Genomic DNA, 26,434 nt, shown 5'->3' with positions numbered 1-26,434 from the left:
TAAGAACAAGGCTGGGTTTATTAATCTTAAACAACTTAATATACAACGTTTTATTAAATAAAATCTACAGCAAGCACATGATTAACTCCTTAACACGAGACTCCTAATAAACTAACAAAGACAAATGCACAATCTCGCCAAAAAAAGCCTCTTATCTAAATAAGTGAAAATCCTTCCACACAATCCGCATACTCATAGGAACAAACCAGTGAGAGGCAAACATGTCTAAGAATGATTATTGGTGTTTACTTGTAGCTTGCTTTGAAAAATCTCCCCATCAGCACAGCAAAATTCTGGGTTTATTAACAATCAAACAAGTCAAAACCATTGAAATAAGTTTCATTTGCCCACAAAGTGCATTCGTTCACTCGGTCTTCACAAATCTGAGCAGAGGGTGATAATAAAGGAAAACATTTTTTAAATAATGGCTTGTGATGTTGATGTTATTTATTTTTCCTAAACCCCATTAATGCATAAAATTGTCATTACAATTGCATAAATATTCACATATCTTGATAAAAAGTTTTAACAATTAGATTCCACAACATTTAGTCTTTTTGTGAGAATTATTTATTTGTTTTTGAAATTCAGTGGGAATACATCTTAAAACGTTTCAGTACAGTGTTCATAGGATTACAGATTGGATGAGCTTACAGTTATTTATCATACCAACATTTGACCACCCTAAAAAAATCACAATTAACTAACCCTTAAGTTCCATGCCAATTTACAAACATCAATTTGTACAAATCAACATTCAACGTTATTTGACCAACCTTAATTGAATGCAATGTGTTGTATTAATACAATTGTTTCAGCATCTTTAAGACTCTGACATTTGACCAATCCTTTAAGAATCTGACATTTGACAAATCGTTCAAAGAATCTGACATTTGACCAATTCTTTAAAGAATCTGACATTTGACCAATTCTTTAAAGAATCTGACATTTGACCAATCCTTTAAAGAATCTGACATTTGACCAATCCTTTAAGAATCTGACATTTGACCAATCCTTTAAGAATCTGACATTTGACCAATCCTTTAAGAATCTGACATTTGACCCATCCTTTAAGAATGCGACATTTGACCAATCCTTTAAGAATCTGACATTTGACCAATCCTTTTAAGAATCTGATATTTGACCAATCCTTTAAAGAATCTGACATTTGACACATCGTTTAAAGAATCTGACATTTGACCAATCCTTTAAGAATCTGACATTTGACCAATCCCTTTAAGAATCTGATATTTGACCAATCCTTTAAAGAATCTGACATTTGACAAACCTTTAAGAATCTGACATTTGACCAATTCTTTTTAGAATCTGACATTTGACCAATCCTTTTAAGAATCTGATATTTGACTAATCCTTTAAAGAATCTGACATTAGAACAATCCTTTAAAGAATCTGACATTTGACCAATCCTTTAAAGAATCTTATATTTGAACAATCCTTTAAGAATCTGATATTTGACCAATCCTTTAAAAATCTGAAATCTGACCCATCCTATCAAAAATCTGATATTTGACCAATTCTTTTAAGACTCTGACATTTGACCAATCCTTTTAAGACCCTTGACATTTGATCAATCCTTTAGGAATCTGATGTTTGACCAATGAGTCTTGGATGGGGGCAAATGTTTGTGTCATTTTTTTTTTTTTTAACTAATTTTTAAGTAAACATGAAGTAACATTCCTTCAATTAGAAAATCTCCCTCTACATAAATCAAATATTGAATATTGGTTTTTGTTTGGAATGTATCTTCAGGGGGGATATTTTCAAAAGTTTACTAGAGCAAAAAGAAGTTTTTTGCTGTAACAATAACAAACTAATGGCCCTTTCTATCAACTCGTTCATATATAACCATTGATGCCTTCAGACAAAACAACTTTAAAAACAGAAAAGTCACAAATGACGTAAAATACACTAACAAACATGTCTTAAATAGCAAGCAACAAATATGTTAGTAATAAGTCAATAAATCACACAATGAAACCATTCAAACAAACGTACACTAAAACACACATATCGTTCCTGTGGATCTGTCTAATCAAACATTATATCTATATTTGAGATATATCCTAATATATGCTAATACTTTTTCAATTGAAATAAGACAAAATGATACTTTTGGTTGCTACAATCATAAATTTACAATGTATGTATTTTTCTTTAAAAAACATGTAATTACAAGATTCTATTGATTTATCAAGATTGTCAAATTCACTTTTAGATATCTGGAAAAAAGACAAATTTGCACAATAAAAATATAACCAGGTTTATTATTTAATCTGTTAAGCCATTATTAATTTGTTACATAACAATTTATCTGATTAGTAGCCCAAAAACTCTGGGATACAAGAGCTTCTAAATATTATTTTCTTGTTAAGAGAGTAAATTCCCCTCACGCAATTATTTTTTCTCTACAATTTCTGAAAACAATCTGTTAATTTTTAAGTAAATATGTTATTCTTTCCTGGTTTCTTGGTTAAGATGCCTGTCAACATTTAAACATAGTGTCAATCTTCCTTTATGTTATTACAATTTATCTGCACAAGTTTCACATCAAACATGATTTTAAATGGTACATTTTATTTAAGTGAAAACATCCATAACTGAACAATTGTACACTTTCATGATGGACAACAATCTGTACAACAGATACATTACATTATGCAACTCATTTAAACCATTTGTGCTAAGTACTTTACCTAATAAATAACCTTTCGTGCAAAACATGTGGACCCCATTAATGTACTCCTTACACTCCAGACATATTTGTTCACATGTAACATACAACAAAATTCAACTAAATACATGTTGACAACATAACATGCCAAACCTCTTTTAAAGAATGCCATTATATCTTCATTATTCTAAATATATAGAGTGTGACCTTGACCTATGAGCTCAGGAAACAAGAATTGTGCGAACATTTTCCTAATGCATAGTAACCATGTACAGCATGCTATATTACTAAAGGTATATCATCCTCATTTTTTGTAGAATCGGCCAAGGCATGACCTATATGTTTGAAGTAAGGTCACTAAGCATTATGCAACAGGTCATTACCAAATCAAAGTAATTTAAAAATGTTCCATGAATGATTAAGTTCCAGCATGCACAAGCTGAATGATACCTGTATATTATATTGACCTTAAGAGTCCTTATAAAACAGGTCTTGAGCATGGCAAATGGCAAACATTGTAAAAATGCCTGATGAATGATTATGTCATTCTGATGAATGATTATGTCAATGTCTAGACAAGCTGCATCATGTTCATATTTGACCTCTGATCTTCAATTGTGACCTTGACCTTTTATCTAGAAACACAGTTCTTACAGAAGCTCAATGACCAATGACCTAGAGACTCAAGTTTCAACGAGATGACCAATCGTGCCAAAGTATGTTGACATCCCATGATGATGAAGTCACAATAATATATTATGTCAAAATTGATATAGACAGGTGCAAACCAATATATCCTGCTTCTTTGAATGGGGGCATAACAATTAGCTAATTCCATGATGAATGATGACATAACAGTCCAGACAAAATCGATGGACAAGCCCACATACATGCACACCAAACCATCATAGTGTCAACCATAGCAAATACTGAAAGTATGAAAATCACAAACAATCTTATCATGCAAAACCTTTTTTTCTATAAACAAGAGATCACTAAAATGCAAAGATCTTAATAAATTGAATGCAAAACTTCTTCAAATATTAAATGCCAATTATCTCTAAGTATTAAATGTCAAACATCTTAATACATTTAATGCAAAGATTTGAATACATTAACTATGTTCAAGCAAAGATTACATTCGTACTCCAACACAGTATGCACTGCCAATGCACCTGAGGCTTTCCTTCATTCAAGCTATTCTTGCAGAGAAAGTGCCAAATTAGCCAAAAATACGCTTGACAACTGTGTAGACAGTTTCTATTTTATAAATTACATTATGCAACATACAATCCAAAGTATGCTAGGCCAAAAAGTGTCCAACTTGTTCAGTTTAAGTGTTTGTTCTGTTCATCACTCACATGTGCATTGTGCACAAGTTTGTAGTAAAAAATTGATGCCTTCTTTATCTACCAGTAAAAGTCCATAGAGCAATTATTTCTTTACAGGCATGTTTATAAAAAATCTTTTGATCTTCCTGTAAAATACCAAACTAGTCAAACCACAGAATGGTAAAATTAACTGTAAATATATCATACCAGCCATTTACATAGACTAGCTGGTACTCTAATAAAAGAACATTTTATTCCCGATAAACATTTGAAACCAAATGCAAACAACAACCAAAAAGCACAACTATCATAACAACAGGTCAGTTAGACTGCAAAGAACTAAATGGCATCAGTCTTTTGGTGTTTCACGACATTGATAAAAACTGCAATAATCTAATTCATGTCCCCATTACACAACACATATGCAGATATTCAACTAGTGGCAGTGAATCAGTCCCATTACAGACATTGGGAAGGTGGGCATCCTTCAAGCTACAAGTGGACCAGCACAATTAGAGATGATGAGTAGGTTGGGTTCCATAAAGCTAAGAGTCTGACCACCTCACCACACCCCTGTTCACCATCTCTCTGTTTACCATCACTGTTGTCATCTGAAACAAAGCAACTGGATATCATAATAATTAAGCAAGTGATGAAACTATAAAATCCAGTAAACATTGATGTCCTTATTAACAGCAAATTTCTGATATTATGGTACCAAATGTAATCAATGTCCGAAAGAGTATGGTTTATCAATAAACAAACATACTTGTGCAAGTATTTAACACTAACTTAAACTGAACAAAAACTAACACATTTCAATATTAAGTAATTAATATTACTACTGTGAAACCATTATTATTAGTCATGCATTAATTTTTGTCTATTTCGTCAGTGGACCAAAATTGACGAATCTAAGATCCTAACAAATAATAATGTCCAACGTTTAAACAAAATTAAAATAAATTACAGTAGGCATGAGACATTAAAATCCAACGTAATCCACACATACATACTCCGTCTGTTTCGTAATAATGTGATAAAATCAGAGCAATTGGCTTCCTTTTTTCAAACACTCGTTGACATTTATTCGGTCCAACTATTATAAATCCGCCAATCATAACAATGAACATATCAATGGCATACAATAATAAGGGCAAATTACTATCACCTGATAACAAAAGACTAGTTTATTGGCATATGACAAACAGGCCCCACCTCATGCAAGAGACTCCAAAGTGTGCTCCCGCTTTCCCAACCACAAAATTTGTCGCAACCGCGATTTATGACGGATATGTATTACAAACAAATATGATATTGACTGAGGCTTTTTTTTATATATAATTCAAAATCCGAAATTGGGGAATTTAAGTGCTGACGAAATAGTCAGTTTTTGAAAAATGACGAAATTTCGTGCTGACCACAAAAGTGGTTTCACAGTATATTTTGTAATGCTGAACATCACAAAAGTCCCATCTTTATGACTTTAATAGTTAAAACAAGAGTTCCGCGGTCGGAGATGACCGCATTGAAGCCGGATTTTTGATTTAAATGACAGGAAAGTACCTTTCGTGTTTTTGTCAATGCAATACTTAAATTACTGAAATATTGTTCAAAGGTCAAAATGAAATGTAAGTACTTTTCAAGGCATGAGCAAACCTTGTGTTATGTTTTGAATGCATGCATATACATGAACAACAATAACATTTAAGGTCACAAATATGAACTTGAATTGACAATTAGTTTGAAGACTCTAGGTACAAGCATACCAAAGTTATAACATGAAATAAGAACTTTAACATTTTTACATTCAAGGTCACAGTGACCTTGACCTTCAAATGAATGACCTTGAAATGTCCAGTGGTTACTTACTAGTTCTGGCCAACCTTCATGTCAAGTTTCAAGACTCTAGGTCCAAGCATACCAAAGTTATAACAACTTTAACATTTTTACATTCAAGGTCACAGTGACCTTGACCTTCAAATGAATGACCTTGAAATGTCCAGTGGTTACTTACTAGTTCTGGCCAACCTTCATGTCAAGTTTCAAGACTCTAGGTCCAAGCATACCAAAGTTATAACAACTTTAACATTTTTATATTGAAGGTCACAGTGACCTTCACCTTCAAATGAATGACCTTGAAATGACCAGTGGTCATCTGTTAATCCTGGCCAACCTTCATGTCAAGTTTGAAGACTCTAGGTCCAAGCATACCAAAGTTATACCATGAAATAAGAACTTTAACATTTTTACATTCAAGGTCACAGTGACCTTGACCTTCAAATGAATGACCTTGAAATGACCAGTGGTTACTAACTAGTTATGGCCAACCTTCATGTCAAGTTTCAAGACTCTAGGTCCAAGCATACCAAAGTTATAACAACTTTAACATTTTTTATATTGAAGGTCACAGTGACCTTGACCTTCAAATGAATGACCTTGAAATGACCAGTGGTCATCTGTTAATCCTGGCCAACCTTCATGTCAAGTTTGAAGACTCTAGGTCCAAGCATACCAAAGTTATACCATGAAATAAGAACTTTAACATTTTCGAGCACGCCGCCCGCCCCCCCCGCCCGCCCCCCCGCCCGCCCGCCCGACAACATCAATCTATAAGCCGAGATTTTTTCGAAAAAAATCCGGCTAACAATAAATATAAAATGTTGTGTACAACCTCATAAATGTTTTGTTCACACATTTACCAATTGAATACAATAGTCAAACCCTACATAAACGTACCATTGGGTTGGCAAGAAGCTGGTAGATGTGCACGAAAGGGACACCATCCTCTGCCCTGCCAACCACCTGTACCTGGAGTAACTTCCCCTGAGTGAGCTCTTCCAAAACCACTGCTGCCTCCGGGCTATAAAACGCCTCATCTACAATGTTTGGGAAGTAAAAGAAAAGTCTCCATAATATAAACTTATAGTAACAAAAGCTAAATGTCCTTGAAATCCTGGAATTTAATAAGCTATATAACAATGTGTTTTTTTTTTCCTTCAAATTCCGGTCTGTTCTTTATCCCTCTTCCCAATGGTAAAAAGTATGTTTTTCCCGAATGGGACCTTAAAATTTCCCAATTGATGGCCCACTTTGGTATCAATTTATTATCTAAGAATGTCTCATACAAAATTAACCAATATTGTTAACACATTCATAACTATAATGGCTGTATGTACCCTATCTAAACTAATAGGAGAATCAGTGTTTTTTTTCACAAGTAGGGGAATGGTGGCGGGGCCCGTCCAAAGGGGAAAAACGCGTCGTTTTTAAGGAAATGGGGACAATAAAAAATTCACTCTATTATATGTTATGATATTTATTATATGAATACACATGTATGTATGAATGTAATATTCACAGCTGAATTTGTCCTTTTTCTTAAATATATATCAATGATTTTTTCAACATTAGCTTCAGACAGTTCAGCCTTCATGCACAGTCTCAGTTTTCCATTTTGAGTCTAATTGGGATTTTTTAATCGATAAAATGGCAAATTTGAGCATTTTGTATCAATGAAATGGACCAAAATGGAATGTTTTTATCAACAAATATTGACACAATAGACCATCAGGTATTTTCCTGGCCATTTTGGAAAAAATGCAATTCATATGAAAAGTCCACTTCATGATGTGGGAAAAACTAATTTAATATAACTCTTTATAAATAATTCAAAATCATATTAATCTGTTGTTTACTTTGTTAGTTGTTTTTTAAATTAATTTGAGATATATTTATCATTAGAGAGTTCTTAAAAAAAAAATAAAAAAAAAATTTTTTTTTTTTTTTTTTTTTAACTTCTGGAGGGGATTTTTTCTACAAAATTGGGGAAAAATATATACTCTTTTTTGAGGGGAATGGGGCCGAATATCGGCCCCAAAATTGCCATAACACAAGAGGGCCTGAAAGGCCCAAAGTCGCTCACCTGAGATAACAAGATATTATTGGGACACGAATATCGGAAAATAAATGTGGCCTCTAGAGTGTTAACAAGGTTTTACTATAGCCATATAAGGAAAAATGCCCCGCCCCCTGGCAGCCATGTTTTTCAACCAACCGGCATCATTTTTGAACTCATCCAAGATATTATCGGGATGAATCTTCTGACCAAGTTTCATGAAGATCGGACAGTTAATGTGGCCTCTAGAGCAGGGATCATATTTTCCCGCAACATCAATCGGTCTGGATTTAAATGGGGAAAAAGTGTCCGAAAATTTATATCCGAAATCATGACAAATTATGTTAAAATATATACCATTCATTTTGCCATTCATAAAGGTGGTATAATAAATGTACAAGTTAAATTCCCTAAGGCATTTTTTTTAAACGGAACACACGAGTTTTCTTAATTGGTTTTATCATTTGCTATTTCATTGTTGTTTTGTGTGCTGTTTTATCAGGCTTTTTTCATCGTAGTCAATATTATTAATCTGTGAAAGTCTATACAGAAGTTTTATATCGTTGTCGACTCGATAATAGCTTACAAACATGAACTGAACCAAACAAATGTCTGTGCGTAGGTTGGCTACTGAAAATATCAAAACCAACTTTAAGAAATAATTCGTGTACATTGTATTTTTTGTTGAATAACCCACGGCCGATAGTTAAGATGGTAAGGGATTAAATCAGCACGAGTGATTTGAAACCGAGCATCTAAGCTTCCGGTCGTGACAATATGTCCTGACATTCGTAAAACACGGCGTACGTTCTATAAATTAACAATAAATTTCAGTATTCAACGTATGTCTTGCCAAAACTTACTATCACTTATCCCTTTATTGCCCCTAATTACCATGTACATCTAGTACCTGAGTGCACCAGTGTAGTTATTTGATACCTGATCAGCGATTTATCTGCAAATTATTGACTATCAGGTCAGGCATTCACACAATGGTGTCTTATGATATGGGTCGCTAATTGCTATTAAAAAAAGTGTCGCACTGCAATAAAAGCCAACTGCGGCCCAATCAAGTCAAAAGATTCTGTGTATTATACAACCTGAGGTTAAAAGACCTGTCAAAACACAGATTTGTGTATCAAACAAATTGAATGGTTATCGATACACATTGCTGTTTCACATAAATTAATTTTAGTAAATTGGTGATTGGTCCTTGTACCCTACCGTTTGTCAATTATCATCTCTTTCATTGATTGCAGCTGTTATCAAAACAATGACTGATATTGGAAAGTTGTCTGCACTAAACCCGAACTGCGACTTTGTACATTTACTTAAAACTTTTGTACAAGTATCTTTACATAAAAATAGAGTATTCGAATATGAATTTTGGATTTGAATATTCGGTCGATTTTCAAATATTCGAATATTCGGTCCCATCCCTAGTAATCATGTAATAGGAATTTTAAGATGAAAATTGGTAAAGTACCACCAATACACTTACTTTCCAGTGGTGTGATATTTGCCATATAGCACTCAACTGCCTCAAATGGCAAGGTCATGAAATCACTGCGAATCTGCTTCAGCAAGGAACAAGAGACTCGACTGTACCCTCCGTAGTCAACATATTTGATGTCACATTCGTCCGTAGCCTCATATGTGCTCATGATTTGTGCACGGTACCAACCATTGAACATTGGTGCTGCACAGATCACTCCAGCTGACAGATAAAAATAATGAAATAGATTAAGCAATTATTTGCCATTAAGTTACAAGAGTCAAGCTATATATACATAGCACTGTTAATCACCTTCATAACCACGTTCATATCTCATAACACTGAAACATTTCAAGCCACAGACATACTCAAAATCAACAAATATTTTGAAACAAAAGTTTACCCATAAAAATTCAGTGTTCCCTTATAGCAAAAGCCAAAATGTCAAGGCTAGATGTGGAATGGTAACATAGATTTAATGAGATACAAAATGCTTGTTTCTATTTTTTGTCACAATTTATTCCATGTGAATTTTCCGCAATGATATCCGAACATTTACGAGCATGTGAGATATCCGTCTGGCAGCTCATGAGAACTAAATCATACTCCCGACCCTGCCCAAAGCTAATCTTTAGTTTGCATGTAATTGGTCTGATATCGCTGCAAGAAATTCAAATGGAATATATTGTGACACAAAAAATAATATTAAAACAAGAGCTGTGTTTGTGAAACACAATGCCCCCTACTGCGCCGCTTTGAAATCATATATTTGACCTTTTACCTTGAAGGATGACCTTGACCTTTCACCACTCAAAATGTGCTGCTTCATGGGATACAAATGCATGCCAAATATCAAGTTGCTATCATCAATACTGCAAAAGTTACGACCAAGGTTAAAGTTTTGGGACAGACACACACATACAATAACAAACAGACACATACAATGAGAGACAGACAGGCCAAAAACAATATTCACCCGATCATTTGATCTCGGAGCATAAAAAAATTGTATCTCATTAAATCTATGCTACCATACATATAGCGTTGACATTTTGGGAGCACAAAAAATCAAATACATCAATTTCCCAATATGAAGACTTTACAACACAAATTTTTCCCATATCAGGGTTTTTTTGCGCAATTTTTTTTAATTGGGCTGGTACAGGTACTTTTCCAAATTAAAGAAAAAAATCGCTGATTAACATAGCTGGGGGAGCTTCACACAACTTATATTCAATAGGTCATGGCATATCTGGAACAGCTACCCTCAACTTACATTCAATGGGTCATGGTATATCTGGGGCAGCTTCACACAACTTATATTCAATGGATCATGGTATATCTGGGACAGCACCCCCCAACGTACATTCAATAGGTCGTGGTATATCTGGGACAGCACCCCCCAACTTACATTCAATGGGTCATGGTATATCTGGGACAGCACCCCCCAACTTACATTCAATGGGTCATGGTATATCTGGGGCAGCTTCACACAACTTATATTCAATGGATCATGGTATATCTGGGACAGCACCCCCCAACTTACATTCAATAGGTCATGGTATATCTGGGGCAGCTTCACACAACTTACATTCAATGGGTCGTGGTATATCTGGGACAGCACCCCCCAACTTACATTCAATGGGTCATGGTATATCTGGGGCAGCTTCACACAACTTACATTCAATGGGTCGTGGTATATCTGGGACAGCACCCCCCAACTTACATTCAATGGGTCATGGTATATCTGGGACAGCACCCCCCAACTTACATTCATTGGGTTGTGGTATATCTGGGACAGCACCCCCCAACTTACATTCATTGGGTTGTGGTATATCTGGGACAGCACCCCCCAACTTACATTCAATGGGTCGTGGTATATCTGGGACAGCTTCACACAACTTACATTCAATGGGTCAAGGTATATGTGGGACAGCTTCCCACAACTTACATTCAATAGATCGTGGTATATCTGGGACAGCACCCCCCAACTTACATTCATTGGGTTGTGGTATATCTGGGACAGCACCCCCCAACTTACATTCAATGGGTCGTGGTATATCTGGGACAGCACCCCCCAACTTACATTCATTGGGTCGTGGTATATCTGGGACAGCACCCCCCAACTTACATTCAATGGGTCGTGGTATATCTGGGACAGCACCCCCCAACTTACATTCAATGGGTCGTGGTATATCTAGGACAGCACCCCCCAACTTACATTCAATGGGTCATGGTATATCTGGGACAGCACCCCCCAACTTACATTCATTGGGTTGTGGTATATCTGGGACAGCACCCCCCAACTTACATTCAATGGGTCGTGGTATATCTGGGACAGCTTCACACAACTTACATTCAATGGGTCATGGCATATCTAGGGCAGCTTCACACAACTTATATTCAATGGGTCATGGTATATCTGGGACAGCACCCCCCAACTTACATTCAATAGGTCGTGGTATATCTGGGACAGCATCCCCGAACTTACATTCAATGGGTCGTGGTATATCTGGAACAGCACCCCCCAACTTACATTCAATGGGTCGTGGTATATCTGGGACAGCACCCCCCAACTTACATTCAATGGGTCATGGTATATCTGGGACAGCACCCCCCAACTTACATTCAATAGGTCGTGGTATATCAGGGACAGCATCCCCGAACTTACATTCAATGGGTCGTGGTATATCTGGAACAGCACCCCCCAACTTACATTCAATGGGTCGTGGTATATCTGGGACAGCACCCCCCAACTTACATTCAATGGGTCGTGGTATATCTAGGACAGCACCCCCCAACTTACATTCAATGGGTCGTGGTATATCTGGGACAGCACCCCCCAACTTACATTCATTGGGTCGTGGTATATCTGGAACAGCACCCCCCAACTTACATTCAATGGGTCGTGGTATATCTGGGACAGCACCCCCCAACTTACATTCAATGGGTCATGGTATATCTGGGACAGCAACCCCCAACTTACATTCAATGGGTCAAGGTATATGTGGGACAGCTTCCCACAACTTACATTCAATAGGTAATGGTATATCTGGAACAGCACCCCCCAACTTACATTCAATGGGTCGTGGTATATCTGGGACAGCCCCCTCCTGCATGTAGCAGGTGCTCATGAAGGTGTTGAGTCTCTCAAGGGACGGGTATGTGGGGTGGGTGGGTTGCTGTACAAAGATCCGCCCTGCGTCCACAATGCTGGACACTATAACGTCCACTGTGATCCCTTCAGGCAGTGCCAACTGAAATATTACAGTTAATTACATTTGACTGAAATATAAAACACTGGTTACATTTAGTTTGCCAAGTATATATATGACTGAGCAGGAGCATGAAAAGAAATATATGCCTGTCGCAAAAATGGATCCTGTGTCTTAACAAGGGCTGTTTGTAAAACATGCATGCCCCCCTATATGGGCTATAAGTTGTAGTAGCAGCCATTGTGTGAATACGTATTTTGTCACTGTGAACGGTGGTGGTGGTGGTGGTGGTGGTGGTTATGGTGGTGGTGGTGGTGGTGGTGGTAGTAGAAGTATTAGTAGTAGAAGTAGTAGTAGTAGTACTACAGTAGTAGAAGTAGTAGTAGAAGTAGTAGTAGTAGTAGTAGTAGTAGTAGAAGCAGTAGCGGCAGCAGTAGCAGCATTACAATACCAATACTTAAGAATGATCAAATGGGAAAAGGTAACCTAGCACTGGCAGTAAATATGGGGCTCATTTACAGGTCAGATTTAGAATCTCTGCTGTAAAATGAGATTTTGAATGAATTAAAGGGAGGCAAATCTGTAATAAAAAGAACATGCATAAACCGTAGTTGTTTCCCTTGTTTGAACCATGCTAAATCCTTATAAATTTATAATGCCTATTTCCAGTAACTGTGACCTTCACCTGTGACCTTGACCTTTGACCTAGTGACCTCAAAATCAATAGGGGTCATCTGCGGGTCATGATCAATGTACCTATGAAGTTTCATGATCCTAGCCCCAAGCGTTCTTGAGTTATCATCCGGAAACCACCTGGTGGACGGACCGACATACCGACCGACCGACCGACATGAGCAAAGCAATATACCCCCTCTTCTTCGAAGGGGGGCATAAAAATTTTAAAATAGAAAGATATAATCAAATTTGATCATATATCGGGCCATTAAAAGGCTCTAGTCTGAAGACACATGTATTTGTTTTCTCGATTCAATAGCATACCTGCATGATCTCTGGAATAAGGACAGGGTTTTTTGGAGCAGGTGCCATATCGGGACTGGGGAAGTTCAGCTTTGGGAACTTGGCCTTGATAATACTGCAGGCAGTCTCTATGCCCATGGCTGTGCCTGAGGTAACATTGATATGATAACAGTATAGCAGACTTCACAAATCATGTGTTCCCAGTAAGAAATCATGACATTTATACTACTGGCTGTGTAATGGAACAAATTAACAACCCTTTATAGATACTAGTTACAGAATTTTTAGGATGTCTCAGAAATGTCAACTTACCTTCAATAACACAGATTTTCATCTTGTGATTGTAGGGGTTGTTCTGCACCTGGATACGGGTTCCAGACTTCTGACTGATGTCCCGCACTGTAGCCCCTCGCGTTCCAATAAGTAGGCCGCACATGTTAGCCGGGATGTTGAACTCAAACAGACGGTCTTCATCTGGTGGGGAGATGTTACCATGATCACTGTGGCCTGTGCCGCTATCATTTGATACCTAGAAATAACATAACATAAGTTCGCAATGTTTCAAAGTTTTAAATCTTTACATTAGCTAAATTGAAGCACTAGATTTTTTACCTAAAAGTGGAGTACAGCAAAAGGAACAGTATTAAAACACAATTACAAATAATGTTCCGAGAATATTATAATAAAAAATTTTGATTTTTTTTAATATTATGTGCCAGTAAAAACTGAAAATGCAGTTTCTAAATGTATCCAAAAACAAGAGCTGTCTCCATAGGATGACATATGCCCCTGAAAAACGCTTTGATAGAAGCACGGATTCTAGATTACACGGATAAGAAACGGGACCGTTACGCCAAATATCTTGTTGTGTCTAAGTCACGTGACCGTGTCGTAACTATCGATCTTTTATCGAAGCGCCGAGGTTATAAATTTGATGTACCCACTCACGTATTTTGTTAAATTATAGTTTCATTTCTAGGCCGATTTTGACAAATTATATATCATTAGAAAGCTTACGTAATGTAGTTAACAGATATATCAATATATATTAAGTTTTTCTTCTGATTTCGGCAGCCCGGCGAGTTATAACTTTAACTTTTGCAAATAACATACTGTTTTGGAGTTTTAGAAACTAGATTTACGGTTGACATGTTCGTACTTTATACCGATTTGTAGCGTTTATATTTGGAGTTCAGTTTTAAAAATAACATCTTGCTTAGGAGAATAGAATTCTGTATACGATAGAAAAAAAAATTGTTTAGAAACGAAAGTTATTAAGGAATGAAGGCGGGAAAATGTAGCGCGCGTTCCTAACGCACTGAACTGATGCTACGGTCTTGGCGATTATGCTTTTGTTTAGATACCGGCCATTGAATTTCCTTTGCCATGATTATTATATTTTTTATGAAATATATTGAAATATTTTGTTCTAGAGACATATCCATAAAGCTAAGTATTAATGAAGCTTAATAAATTTACGATTTCAGCTCTTGATTATAACACAGAAAGGGTGTTAATTTTATGATGAAACAGCGTATACAAATGTATAGCGGACCCTCTTGATCTTTTTCGGCTTTGCATACTTCAAATATAATGGGTGTCAAAACATTCATCGTTTGTTGTTTATTATCAAAAAGGTAATTATGTAAAATTATATGAAAGGTTATTAACCATAAATTATCAATTAATTAAAATTATTTAAAGATTCTTGAAAATCACGGTCAACTGTCTATGCATGTATATTGAAATATCTTTATAAGTTAACAGAGTTATAAATATATAGAATTCTAAATTAAAACTCTGTATTATTTGTATTTTTCGGAAAGATTATTTAACCCCGTTGTGGTCAAATGAGAATGCTGTTTTTAATTATGTTGTTCCGTACACTACCATACACTCTTTATAGGACTACGAAATGACGGAGTTTTTTTACCGGTACCCGCTAAATACGTTAAATGTTAAGTATTAGATTTTTTAAATGTTTAAAATGTACATGTATAGGTATTAAGCACTTATAATTATTGTGATTTAGCTGGCTGACATCTATACAGTATTTAGTTTATGGCAATCTGTATGGGCAGATGACTATAAATGTTTTCAATACGCTACATATCTTATAAACGCAAAATTGAGTATTTGGCGTTACATTACTCCAAGAAATGACCACTAATACCACGAGAAGACATGGAGGTATCATAAAAAGTGTAATCTGACCAGACATTGCCACCTGTGGTTAGGGACCAATATACAAGTATAGGTCCCTGCTGTGGCGTATGACACCATAGTGTTATTTAGTATTGGTCGGCACAGTATCTGATCATAACGAGATAATTGGTTTGTGCTGAACACAGGGGCAATAAAACCACAGATCTATCAATAAACAAGATTATTGAGATATCTTTTTTTGAACACCGCGATAAAAATGCTCAAACCATGGACTCTAGATTACACGGATAAGAAACATGGCAACATTCTCAGAATCATCACTGCTATATGTGTAATCACCTAACAATTCGTCTAAAAATAATTTATATATTTGAGTTGAAGACGATGTACTGTTGTTTAAGTCTGAATAAACTATCTGTCTGCCTGTCTAAATCCAAGCCGTCATCGTCCCGGTGAAAAAATCTGATTTTCAATAGTTGGACATGATGCCCTGATGTCAAAATACAAAATGACACGCGTAACACGGACCGTGATTTTCAAGAATCTTTAATAAATTGATAATTTAAGGTAAATAACATTTCAAATAATTATACATAATTACATTGTTGATAATAAACAGCAAACGATGAATGTTTTTGACACCCATTTTATTTCAAGTATGCATGCAAAGCCGAATAATATCAAGAGGGTCCGCTATATACCCTGTTTCATCATAAATTTTACACCCTTTCTGTGTTATAAACAAGAGCTGAAATCGTTAATTTATTAAGATTCATTTATAATAAGCTTTATTGATATGTTTCGTGAACAAAATACTACAATATATTCCATAAAAAATATAATAAGATGGCAAAAGAAATTCAATGGCCGGTTTCTAAACAAAAGCATAATCGCCAAGACCGTAGCATCAGTTCAGTGCGTTAGGAACGCGCGCTACATTTTCCCGCCTTCATTCCTTAATTACTTTCGTTTTTAAACAAATTTTTTTTTTTATCGTATACAGAATTCTATTCTCCTAAGCAAGATGTAATTTTAAAACTGAACTCCAAATATAAACGCTACAAATTGGTATTAAGTACGAACATGTCAACCGTAAATCTAGATTCTAAAACTCCAAAACGGTATGATATTTGCAAAAGTTAAAGTTATAACTCGCCAGGCTGTCGAAATCAGAAGAAAAACTTAATATATATTGATATATCTGTTTACTACGTAACGTAAGCTTTCTAATGATATATAATTTGTCAAAATCGGCCGAGAAATGAAACTATAATTTAACAAAAGACGTGAGTGGGTACATCAAAATGTATAACCTCGGCGCTTCGCTGTACGCTAATCGTAAAAGATCGATAGCCACAACACGTTAAAACGCACGGTGGTAAAACATAAAATGTGTATTTCTTGTGTTTAACTCGCTATAAATCCATTAATAACAACGGGAATATACTCAAAGTTATATTTTTTTGAAAGAGGAATTAATAAGCAACAAGATAACGTATAAACCAATAAAATCGGATGAATAGTTTTTGCATAAGATTGAATTTACTACAGTAAGGGTCAAATACTCGATTCATCTCCTGTCAATATACACTCCGTGATAGAAGTTATGCGCATTTTTCGAAACCTAAGTGCAGATTTCGAAACCTAAACATGGTCACTTAGTTCAAGGTCAAGGTCATAGGGGTCAAAATTTGAGTGCGTATGGAAAGCCTTGTCCATATACACATGCATACCAAATATGAATGTAACATCTGAAGGGACATAGAAGTTATGATAATTTTTCGAAACCTAAATGCAAAGTGATCCCTATAATTATATGCCCTCCTTCGGGGGCATAAAAATCATGTTTACATAAATATTTATAGGAAAGAGGATCTCACTTGCTTGTATAGCACAAATGCATTTTTAAAAATTATTCATATATCTATATATTATATAATAATATATTGAACATTACAACAACTATCCAAAGCATCTCATTTAAAAGCAGTTATTTGCCTCTAAAATACATGTTAATCAACACATATAGATGCAATTTGAACGTTTGCAAAATTGTCATTAAATCTATAGCCTAGTTAGCAAGTAATTTATTATTTTTCAAACGGTACTGGTTTTAAAACCGAAAGTAGGATTTCTATATGTATACGTCCATTTCGAAAACACGATTATTTTTAAGTGTAACAAAAGATGTGTTTGTCAGAAACACAATGCCCCCTAATGCGCTGTTGTTGTTTTTTACCTTTGACCTTGAAGGATGACCTTCACCTTTCACCACTCAAAATGTGCAGCTCCACGAGATACACATGCATGCCAAATAAGAAGTTGCTGTGTTCAATATTAAACAAGAGGGCCATGATGGCCCTGAATCGCTCACCTGACTAACCAAATACAATCCCAACCAAGATTTCATCAAGATAAACATTCTGGCCAAATTTCATAAAGATTGGATGAAAACTGTGACCTCTATTGTCTACACAAGGTTTTTCTAATATTTGACCTATTGACCTAGTTTTTGACCCCAGGTGACCCAAATACAATCCCAACCCAGATTTCACCAAGATAAATATTCTGATCAAATTTTATAAATATTGGATGAAAACTGTGACCCCTATTGCCTACACAAGGTTTTTCTATTATTTGACCTAGTGACCTAGTTTTTGACCCCAGATGACCCAAATACAATCCCAACCCAGATTTCTTCAAGACAAACATTCTGACCAAATTTCATGAAGATTGGATGAAAACTGTGACCTCTATTGTCTACACATGGTTTTTCTATTATTTGACCTAGTGACATAGTTTTTGACCCAAGATGACCCAAATACAATCCCAACCCAGATTTCATCAAGATAAACATTCTGACCAAATTTCATAAAGATTGGATGAAAACTGCGACCTCTATTGTCTATACAAGGTTTTTCTATTATTTAACCTAGTGACCTAGTTTTTGACCTAGTGACCTAGTTTTTGACCCCAGATGACCCAAATGCAATCCCAACCCAGTTTTTATCAAGATAAACATTTTGACCAAATTTTATAAAGATTGGATGAAAACTGTGATTTCTACTGTCTACACAAACAAATTGTTGACGGTTTTTCTATTATTTGACCTAGTGACCTAGTTTTTGACCTCAGATGACCCATATACAATCCCAACCTAGATTTCATCAAGATAAACAATCTGACCAAATTTCATAAAGGTTGGATGAAAACTGCGACCTCTATTGTCTACACAAGGTTTTTCTATTATTTGACCTAGTTTTTTACCAAGTGACCTAGTTTTTGACCCCAGATGACCCAAATACAATCCCAACCCAGATTTCATCAAGATAAACATTCTGACTGAATTTCATAAAGATTGGATGAAAACTGCGACTTCTATTGTCTATACAAAGTTTTTCTATTATTTGACCTAGTTTTTAACCTAGTGACCTAGTTTTTGACCCCAGATGACCCAAATACAATCCTAACCCAGATTCCATCAAGATAAACATTTTGACCAAATTTCATAAAGATTGGATGAAAACTGCAACCTCTATTGTCTACAGGAAGTTTTTCTATTATTTGACCTAGTGACCTAGTTTTTGACCGCAATGACCAAAATACAATCCCAACCCAGTTTTCATCAAGATAAACATTCTGACCAAATTTGATAAAGATTGGATGAAAACTGCGACCTCTATAGTCTACACAAGGTTTTTCAATTATTTGACCTAGTTTTTGACCTAGTGACCTAGTTTTTGACCTCAGATGACCCAAATGCAATCCCAACCCAGATTTCATCAAGATAAACATTCTGGCCAAATTTCATAAAGATTGGATGAAAACTGTGACCTCTACTGTCTACACAAGCAAATTGTTGACGGACGCACGCACACACGGACGCCGGACATCACACGGTCACATAAGCTCACCATATCACTTCGTGACAGGTGAGCTAAAAAGTTATGAAAATTTAAGTTTTTTATATTTTGACCTTTGACCTTGAAGGTTGACCCTGACCTATCACCACTAAAAATGTGCAGCTCCACGAGAGAAACACGCATGCCAAATATGAAGTTGCTGTGTTCAATATTAAACAAGATGTGTTTGTGAAACACAATGTCCCCCTATATGATGTTTGATCTTGAAGGATGACCTTGACCTTGTGAAGGATGACCTTGACCTTTCACCACTCAAAATGTGCAGCTCCATGAGATACACATGCATGCCAAATATCAAGTTGCTATCTTCAATATTGCAAAAGTATTCATAAAATAAGCGATTTGGGCCACATATATTTGACCTCTAGCCTTGAAGGATGACCTTGACCTTTCACAGGGGTGCCAATTGTCCCAAATTTGAAATCCGGAAAATTAAATTAAGCCGTAGGATAAAGGGAAGAGAGGGCCCGAACCCCCAAGCCCTAGCTTATTGTTCTTTTTTTATAGTCTTTCTAGGTGCAATTTCTGGTAAGTACAATGCAACATATTATAAACCAAACCATCCGTAACACCGCAGGAGTATTTGTCATTCTAAACAAATGATATTAAATACTTCGAAATTAAATTAAAATTGACAAACCAGCGTATCCGAAAACGACTGTCCGAAAACATGTCGCGATACATCATTTGCAAATGAAATAAAATATGCATATCCTTTGACTGCAGAAAATGAAAATCAGTAACCAGTAACCCCGCAAATACGCAGTCAATATATAATTTGATTAACATATTGTTTTAAAATATGATATTGCAGTGCTTTACTTACATGTAGCCAGTTACTGCTCATGTCAGTGCCAGCCGCTTACCAATCAGAAATCAATAAATAAAATCGGTACCAAGCACAAATGTCAGGAATGCCGACGATGCTATAACAAGATTCGTTCTGAAATGATCCCGCACTTAAAGAATTTTGTCCCTACCCCCACCCGCCTTGAACAAACTCATCGGATTAACATTCACCTCAAAATCAACCTTGGACGGCTCAAATCCGGATTTCCGGAATAATCCGGAAAATTGACACCCCTGCTTTCACCACTCAAAATGTGCAGCTTCATGAGATGCACATGCATGCCAAATATCAAGTTGCTATCTTCAATATTGCAAAAGTATTTATAAAATAAGCGATTTGGGCCACATATATTTGACCTCTGACCTTGAAGGATGACCTTGACCTTGACCTTTCACCACTCAAAATGTGAAGCTCCATGAGATACACATGCATGCGAAATATCATATTGCTATCTTCAATATTGCAAAAGTATTCATAAAATGAGCGATTTTTCGCCACATATATTTGACCTCTGACCTTGAAGGATGACCTTGACCTTTCACCACTCAAAATGTGCAGCTTCATGAGAAACACATGCATGCCAAATATGAAGTTGCTATCTTCAATATAGCAAAAGTTATTGCAAAATGTTAAAGTTTGCGCAAACAGACCAACAGACAGACAGGGCAAAAACAATATGTCCCCCACTACTATAGTGGGGGGACATGAAAAGTTATGATAAAACTTTAACGAAGGTTAAAGTTTTAGGAAAGAAAATTACAATGATATTTGACCTTTGACCTTGAAGGATGACCTTGACCTTGACTTTTCACCACTCAAAAAGAGCAGCTCCACGAGATACACACGCATGCCAAATATGAAGTTGCTGTGTTCAATATTAAAAAAGTTATGATAAAACTTTAACGAAGGTTAAAGTTTTAGGAAAGAAAAATACAATGATATTTGACCTTTGACCTTGAAGGATGACCTTAACTTTTCACCACTCAAAAAGAGCAGCTCCATGAGATACACATGCATGGTAAATATCAAGTTGGTATGTTCATTATTGCAAAAGTTATCAAACTTTAACCAAGGTTAAAAGTTTTGGACAGACAGGACAAAAACAATATACCCCTGATCTATCTATACGGGGGCAAAAAAACGCAATAAAGACAGATTTCTACCTTGTAACCACCAGATATATTCTAATTGGCATAGATAAAATTAAATCTGTAGCCTAGTTAGCAAGTATTTTTATTTTATCCTGCCTCCAAATAATGCAAGGTCGAATAAATTTTCCTATCTCCGGTCAACAGGAAGAAGTGTATTCCTAAGCACGCTGTGACGATTAACATGTTCTAATATATGACCTTTGAAATGTATTGGTACGCATCATGCATGTTATCGTTTTATTATATACCATCCTTTTTTCTTCTTTAAAATATATTAACGAACCAGCTTTCCGTATTTATCATGTTCAACTACTTGATTACGCAATTGATGACGTGACGTGTGACGTCATTTCTCAGACAAAACATACTATCTAGTTTTTCAGAGTTTGGGTCAGAGAAGTTAGCATTCGATACAAACGCTATCAAAAATAGTGTGGTTTAAAAAGCATTTTGATAATAGGGATGGAAAAACAGAAAATGGATTTCGAGAAAGGGATGAATGAACAGAAATTGGATGTGTATATCGTTGTAAATGTATTGTTATAAGCAATGGATTAAAGTTGTCATTAAGGTAAATACAATTTAGTTTTTGTTTTGCTGCTGCATTTTGTTTTTTCATATTTTACCAAGAAAAATATTACATTCTCAAATATTTTTTATTTCTTCTTTAATTTTCAATTGGAGAGTATTAAAAGGAACAGTTTTAAGTGGAACTATTTTTTACATGACACAATCGGTAGTTATTCGGTCGTCTGGAATGTTGTAGGAGGCTCGACAAGAATATTTATACATATATTATGCCAATTTATCATTTGTTTTTTTATAAAATGTGTCAACGGCATGAATCAGGATAAATAGAATACATGGTTGGTGCCGAGATGGAGAAAGTTCGCTCGCTTTATTTTCTTTTTCTAAGCCTCACCGGATAAACTTTCTCCATCTCGGCACCAACCATATATTCTCTATATTTTTCAAACGGTACCGCTTTTAAAACCGAATGTAGGATTTCTATACGTATACATCCATTTCCACAAACGGGATAATTTTTAAGATTAAAAACACAAAAAAAGAAGGATTTCTATCTTGTAACCTCCAGATATATTCTAATTAGCATAGATAAAATTAAATCTATAGTCTAGTTTGCAAGTAATTTATCATTTTGCAAACGGTACTGCTTTTAAAACCGAAAGTGGATTTCTAGACGTATGCGTCGGTTTTAACAAACGTGATTATTTTTAAGTTTTAAAGTGCAAAAAAGACGGATTTTTACCTTGTTACCACCAAATATATTCTAATTGGCATAGATAAAATATGTTTCGTATTTATACTTAAATTTACTATGCCAAAAAAGTTGTATGGCTTAAAATACTGCTAGTGTGTGTTTATACCTCACTGAAATTATCACAGCTATTGGAGGAGTCTGACTGTTTATCTTTCTTCAGGACGGGACTTGCAGAATTCTTGCCATTGCTTGGTGAACGACATCCATTACTGTGATAATCACTTACATCTCTGTTACCAGAAAAAATTGGGTCTTCTATTTCCTGTACATAGTTTTGTTCATTATGCATACTTTGTTCACTTGACAGCTGTTCAATACCATTTGGCACAAGAGCAGTGTTGGTCAAATCTTCTGGAATATTTTCATGCCATGATTTGCTAGAACTGTCATCACAAGCAGCAGCATTATGAATGTCCAGCTGATGAGGACTTCCGCAGTTGTTGTCCTGCAATCTACCTAAACTTGAGATATTACTTGAGGCATTATTATTATAGTTTTCAGTTTTCTTCAGATTTTCAATTGAATCAATATTTTGAGACACAGAACCTCTGAGAGATGGTAGCACACAAGAAACACTAGTTGCTTCTTTAAGACCTATTACTTCTTCAATCACTTCTGGTTCACTTAATTTAGTTGTATTGAGCATTTCCATCTTATCCTGACTTTCAAAAGTGGTTTGTGACGATGACACAAGTGAAGGTTGAATAATCTGGGATTCAATGACCGTCATTTCATCTGCTAAATCAGAAAGGTCTTCATCTGCTAAGTCAGGAAAAATTTCATCTTCAGCATCTTGAGAAACCAGACTTGTATCTCCTGCATCTTGAGAAACCAGACTTGCATCTCCTGCATCTTGAGAAACCAGACTTGCATCTCCTGCATCTTGAGAAACCAATCTTTCATCTCCTTTTGCCAGATCAGCTTGAAGATGCAATGAATCTGCATCAGATTTTCCACATGGCACAGGAGCTGGATTAGTACATTTCATTAAATGTTTAGGTACACATTGATCAGACTTATCTGGAGGATTTTTATAAGTTGCCTTCTTTCTGCCTAAATACCAAAACAAGCCCAACAATGCTGTTACTGCTGGGACAGCGATGGCAATGATTCCTCTAAGATTCGGCATGATTGGCCTGAAAAATTATGTTCAATGTTTAAAATAGTTTAGGATGCAAAAGTGACAAAGAAGTAAACTTTATGCCTCTTAAGTCATGAGGTAAAACAAACCATGATGTTCATGTGATACATGAAAATATGGAAAACAATGAAATTATGTAACTTATGAATGTTGGTCACTGGACAATAATGAAAACTTAACTTTAAAACAAATGAAAAGAATCTTAAGTTTGTGAACAATCCAGTATTGTTTTACAAGTTGATCAAACGCATTTAATATCATTCCATTAATTACATGCAACAAGTTTCTTTATATGCATGTCTTAAAGAATATATATGATACCATGCTAGTTGCAATAATTCAACTCTCAGCTTTATAACCCAAAGGGTTGCTGCAAGTTGCAATGCGCCGTCTATTGTCCAAAGGTGCAAAATTTTATCACCACTGCAAAGGCTCAGGAACACTGATACTAAAAAAACTTATCAACGTTTACCTGTCTAAAGCACACACTTATGCAAATGGCACCATTTAACCAAGCAATAATTGCTTTTTATTTACATTGTTATTCTTTCGTACGCTCTATCGACCATATTGGGAACTGTTGCAATGTTGCCGACAAAACGTGTCGCTATCGGTTAGGTCACATTACACCAATATTTTTCCACATTGTGATATTTGATGTACCCGTTAAGTCAATTACAATGTTTTGAGTCGTCGAATATTTACACTGTTTTGAGTCGTCGAATATTAACACTGTTCGAAATTTCAAAATGAAAGTGTGTTGAAATATTGTTGTGTTTTTTAGGTTGCATGCAATGGACAATATCCATAGGCTGCAATTCAGGTAAACCTAATGTGTTTATGACGTTTATTCATGGCTTTCCTTAATTGGTAACAAATGACATCTGTTTAGTGATGCGCACGAAATCTGTGCTCAGATTTGCTCTCGAGTTTATTAAGGGGTGCATATGGACTCCCAGAGCCACCAACGCAAAAATCATCAAAGGCGCTGGGAGTACATTTATATGGACTAGTTACCAATCATACCATGCATGTTATTGCTAATATCAATTTAACTTAATAATATGTCATTGAGATGACATACTGATAGATTTGGTACCTTAAATGCTTTATTCAAGGTTAAAATTATATGTAAAATATATTCACTAACAAAACTGAACTTAAAGCTTGTTAATAAGAAATAACAAACTAACTAGCCATTTACCATGGTGAAAAGACTGTTAACCTTCCCCACCCACCTTATTTAATGATATTGTTTATGACCTGAAAAAAACACGCACTACATACACTTGCGCACCATGCATAAAGTACGATATGTCTAATGGATTTACCTTATGTAGATAAGCAAATGTGCTATAAATTAATGAAAATAACCAGATGACACGCGCTAAATTACATAAAAACAACAAATGATGACTGATTCAACAAAACACACGTGGTCACAGTCATGTTAATTTTTGTTTTCCAAAATTTCACGTATGTTCACACGATAGAATACGAGATTGTGGACTTCTTTCTGCAATTATTATTACATCTGCTTGGAAACAATAGTTCTTGTTTGAACATCTTTCAATATACGTCATTAGCAGTACCATAAATAAAATGCATACATTTGAGACGTATTTTTCAGCTTAATATGTACACATTGGTCTGATAAATTGCACTACTTTTTACGCGTTGACAGGTGATCGATTTATTTTGACGTGATGCGGCTCAAACCAAAACATTAATAAGATGCGAGTATGTATTGATCACAAGAATAAATTATGCTGTTGTAAATGACGTAAATACAAGCAAAAAACACAAGATATGATCCGGTTTTCTAATGATTTTACAGCATCAACAATGAATGCACTTAATTGTTTTTGACGTTTAAAATGTGTTTTTATAGTATGGAGTAAAATTGTTGGAGAAAGAAATGGCTAAACATAGCCTTTCTTTGGCACCATCTAGCCAACATTTAGAAGTGTTTATTAACAAAAGGACTTAGATCTTGCATACAAAACATGGAGTCTGTTGGAGATTACGAGTACAGCAAGAAGGACCTTATTGGTCATGGGGCATTTGCTGTTGTATTCAAGGGACGACTGAAAAAGGTAATGAGGTCTTACATTTTAACTCTGTATTTGATATTCAATAATGTAGTGAATAACAGAGTGAAAATATTTAATAAAATGCAATCTCAATCCAACTTTCTTAAGAAATAAATATAGTCACAGCTTTTTAGCTTCTTCCATGACTTAACCAAACCAGTTTCTTTATTGTACTAGCAAGAATGTTTATAGCTAAAGAAACTTCAGCGTACAGTTTAT

General features: G+C 35.4%; 2 protein-coding genes across 5 annotated transcripts in view; one reads left to right on the top strand and one right to left on the bottom strand.

The window, feature by feature from the left end:
• Positions 1-25,617, bottom strand: LOC127855389 (KH domain-containing protein akap-1-like). Its single transcript, XM_052390912.1, has 8 exons — positions 25,454-25,617; positions 23,088-24,117; positions 13,922-14,138; positions 13,631-13,755; positions 12,493-12,673; positions 9,423-9,638; positions 6,763-6,902; positions 1-4,634 (listed from the first exon to the last, which is right to left on the bottom strand). Exons 2-8 carry the CDS (start codon positions 24,108-24,110, stop codon positions 4,569-4,571), a joined length of 1,968 nt encoding a protein of 655 aa, XP_052246872.1. The 5' UTR covers positions 24,111-24,117; positions 25,454-25,617; the 3' UTR covers positions 1-4,568.
• A 202-nt stretch (positions 25,618-25,819) lies between these two features.
• LOC127855282 (serine/threonine-protein kinase ULK2-like) overlaps positions 25,820-26,434 on the top strand; it is a 38,911-nt gene continuing 38,296 nt past the window's right edge. For all 4 annotated transcript variants that reach the window (XM_052390756.1, XM_052390753.1, XM_052390752.1 and 1 more), the window contains exon 1: positions 25,820-26,218. In XM_052390756.1, the coding sequence (XP_052246716.1) occupies positions 26,129-26,218 (90 nt within the window). In that variant the 5' untranslated portion in view covers positions 25,820-26,128. The remainder of the gene's footprint in view (positions 26,219-26,434) is intronic.

This window comes from Dreissena polymorpha, chromosome 1 (genome assembly GCF_020536995.1).
Source record: "Dreissena polymorpha isolate Duluth1 chromosome 1, UMN_Dpol_1.0, whole genome shotgun sequence".
NCBI lineage: Eukaryota > Metazoa > Mollusca > Bivalvia > Myida > Dreissenidae > Dreissena > Dreissena polymorpha.
This window is presented reverse-complemented; position numbering and strand designations above follow the sequence as displayed.

Bases quoted from the DNA above. Each gene is read 5' to 3' on its own strand.
- LOC127855389 (XM_052390912.1), bottom strand. From the start codon at position 24,110: ATGCCGAATCTTAGAGGAATCATTGCCATCGCTGTCCCAGCAGTAACA. The intron at 13,756-13,921 runs GTAAGTTGACAT...ATGTTACCTCAG, and splicing joins GAAAATCTGTGTTATTGAAG to GCACAGCCATGGGCATAGAG. The intron at 12,674-13,630 runs GTATGCTATTGA...GTAATATTTCAG, and splicing joins TTATTCCAGAGATCATGCAG to TTGGCACTGCCTGAAGGGAT.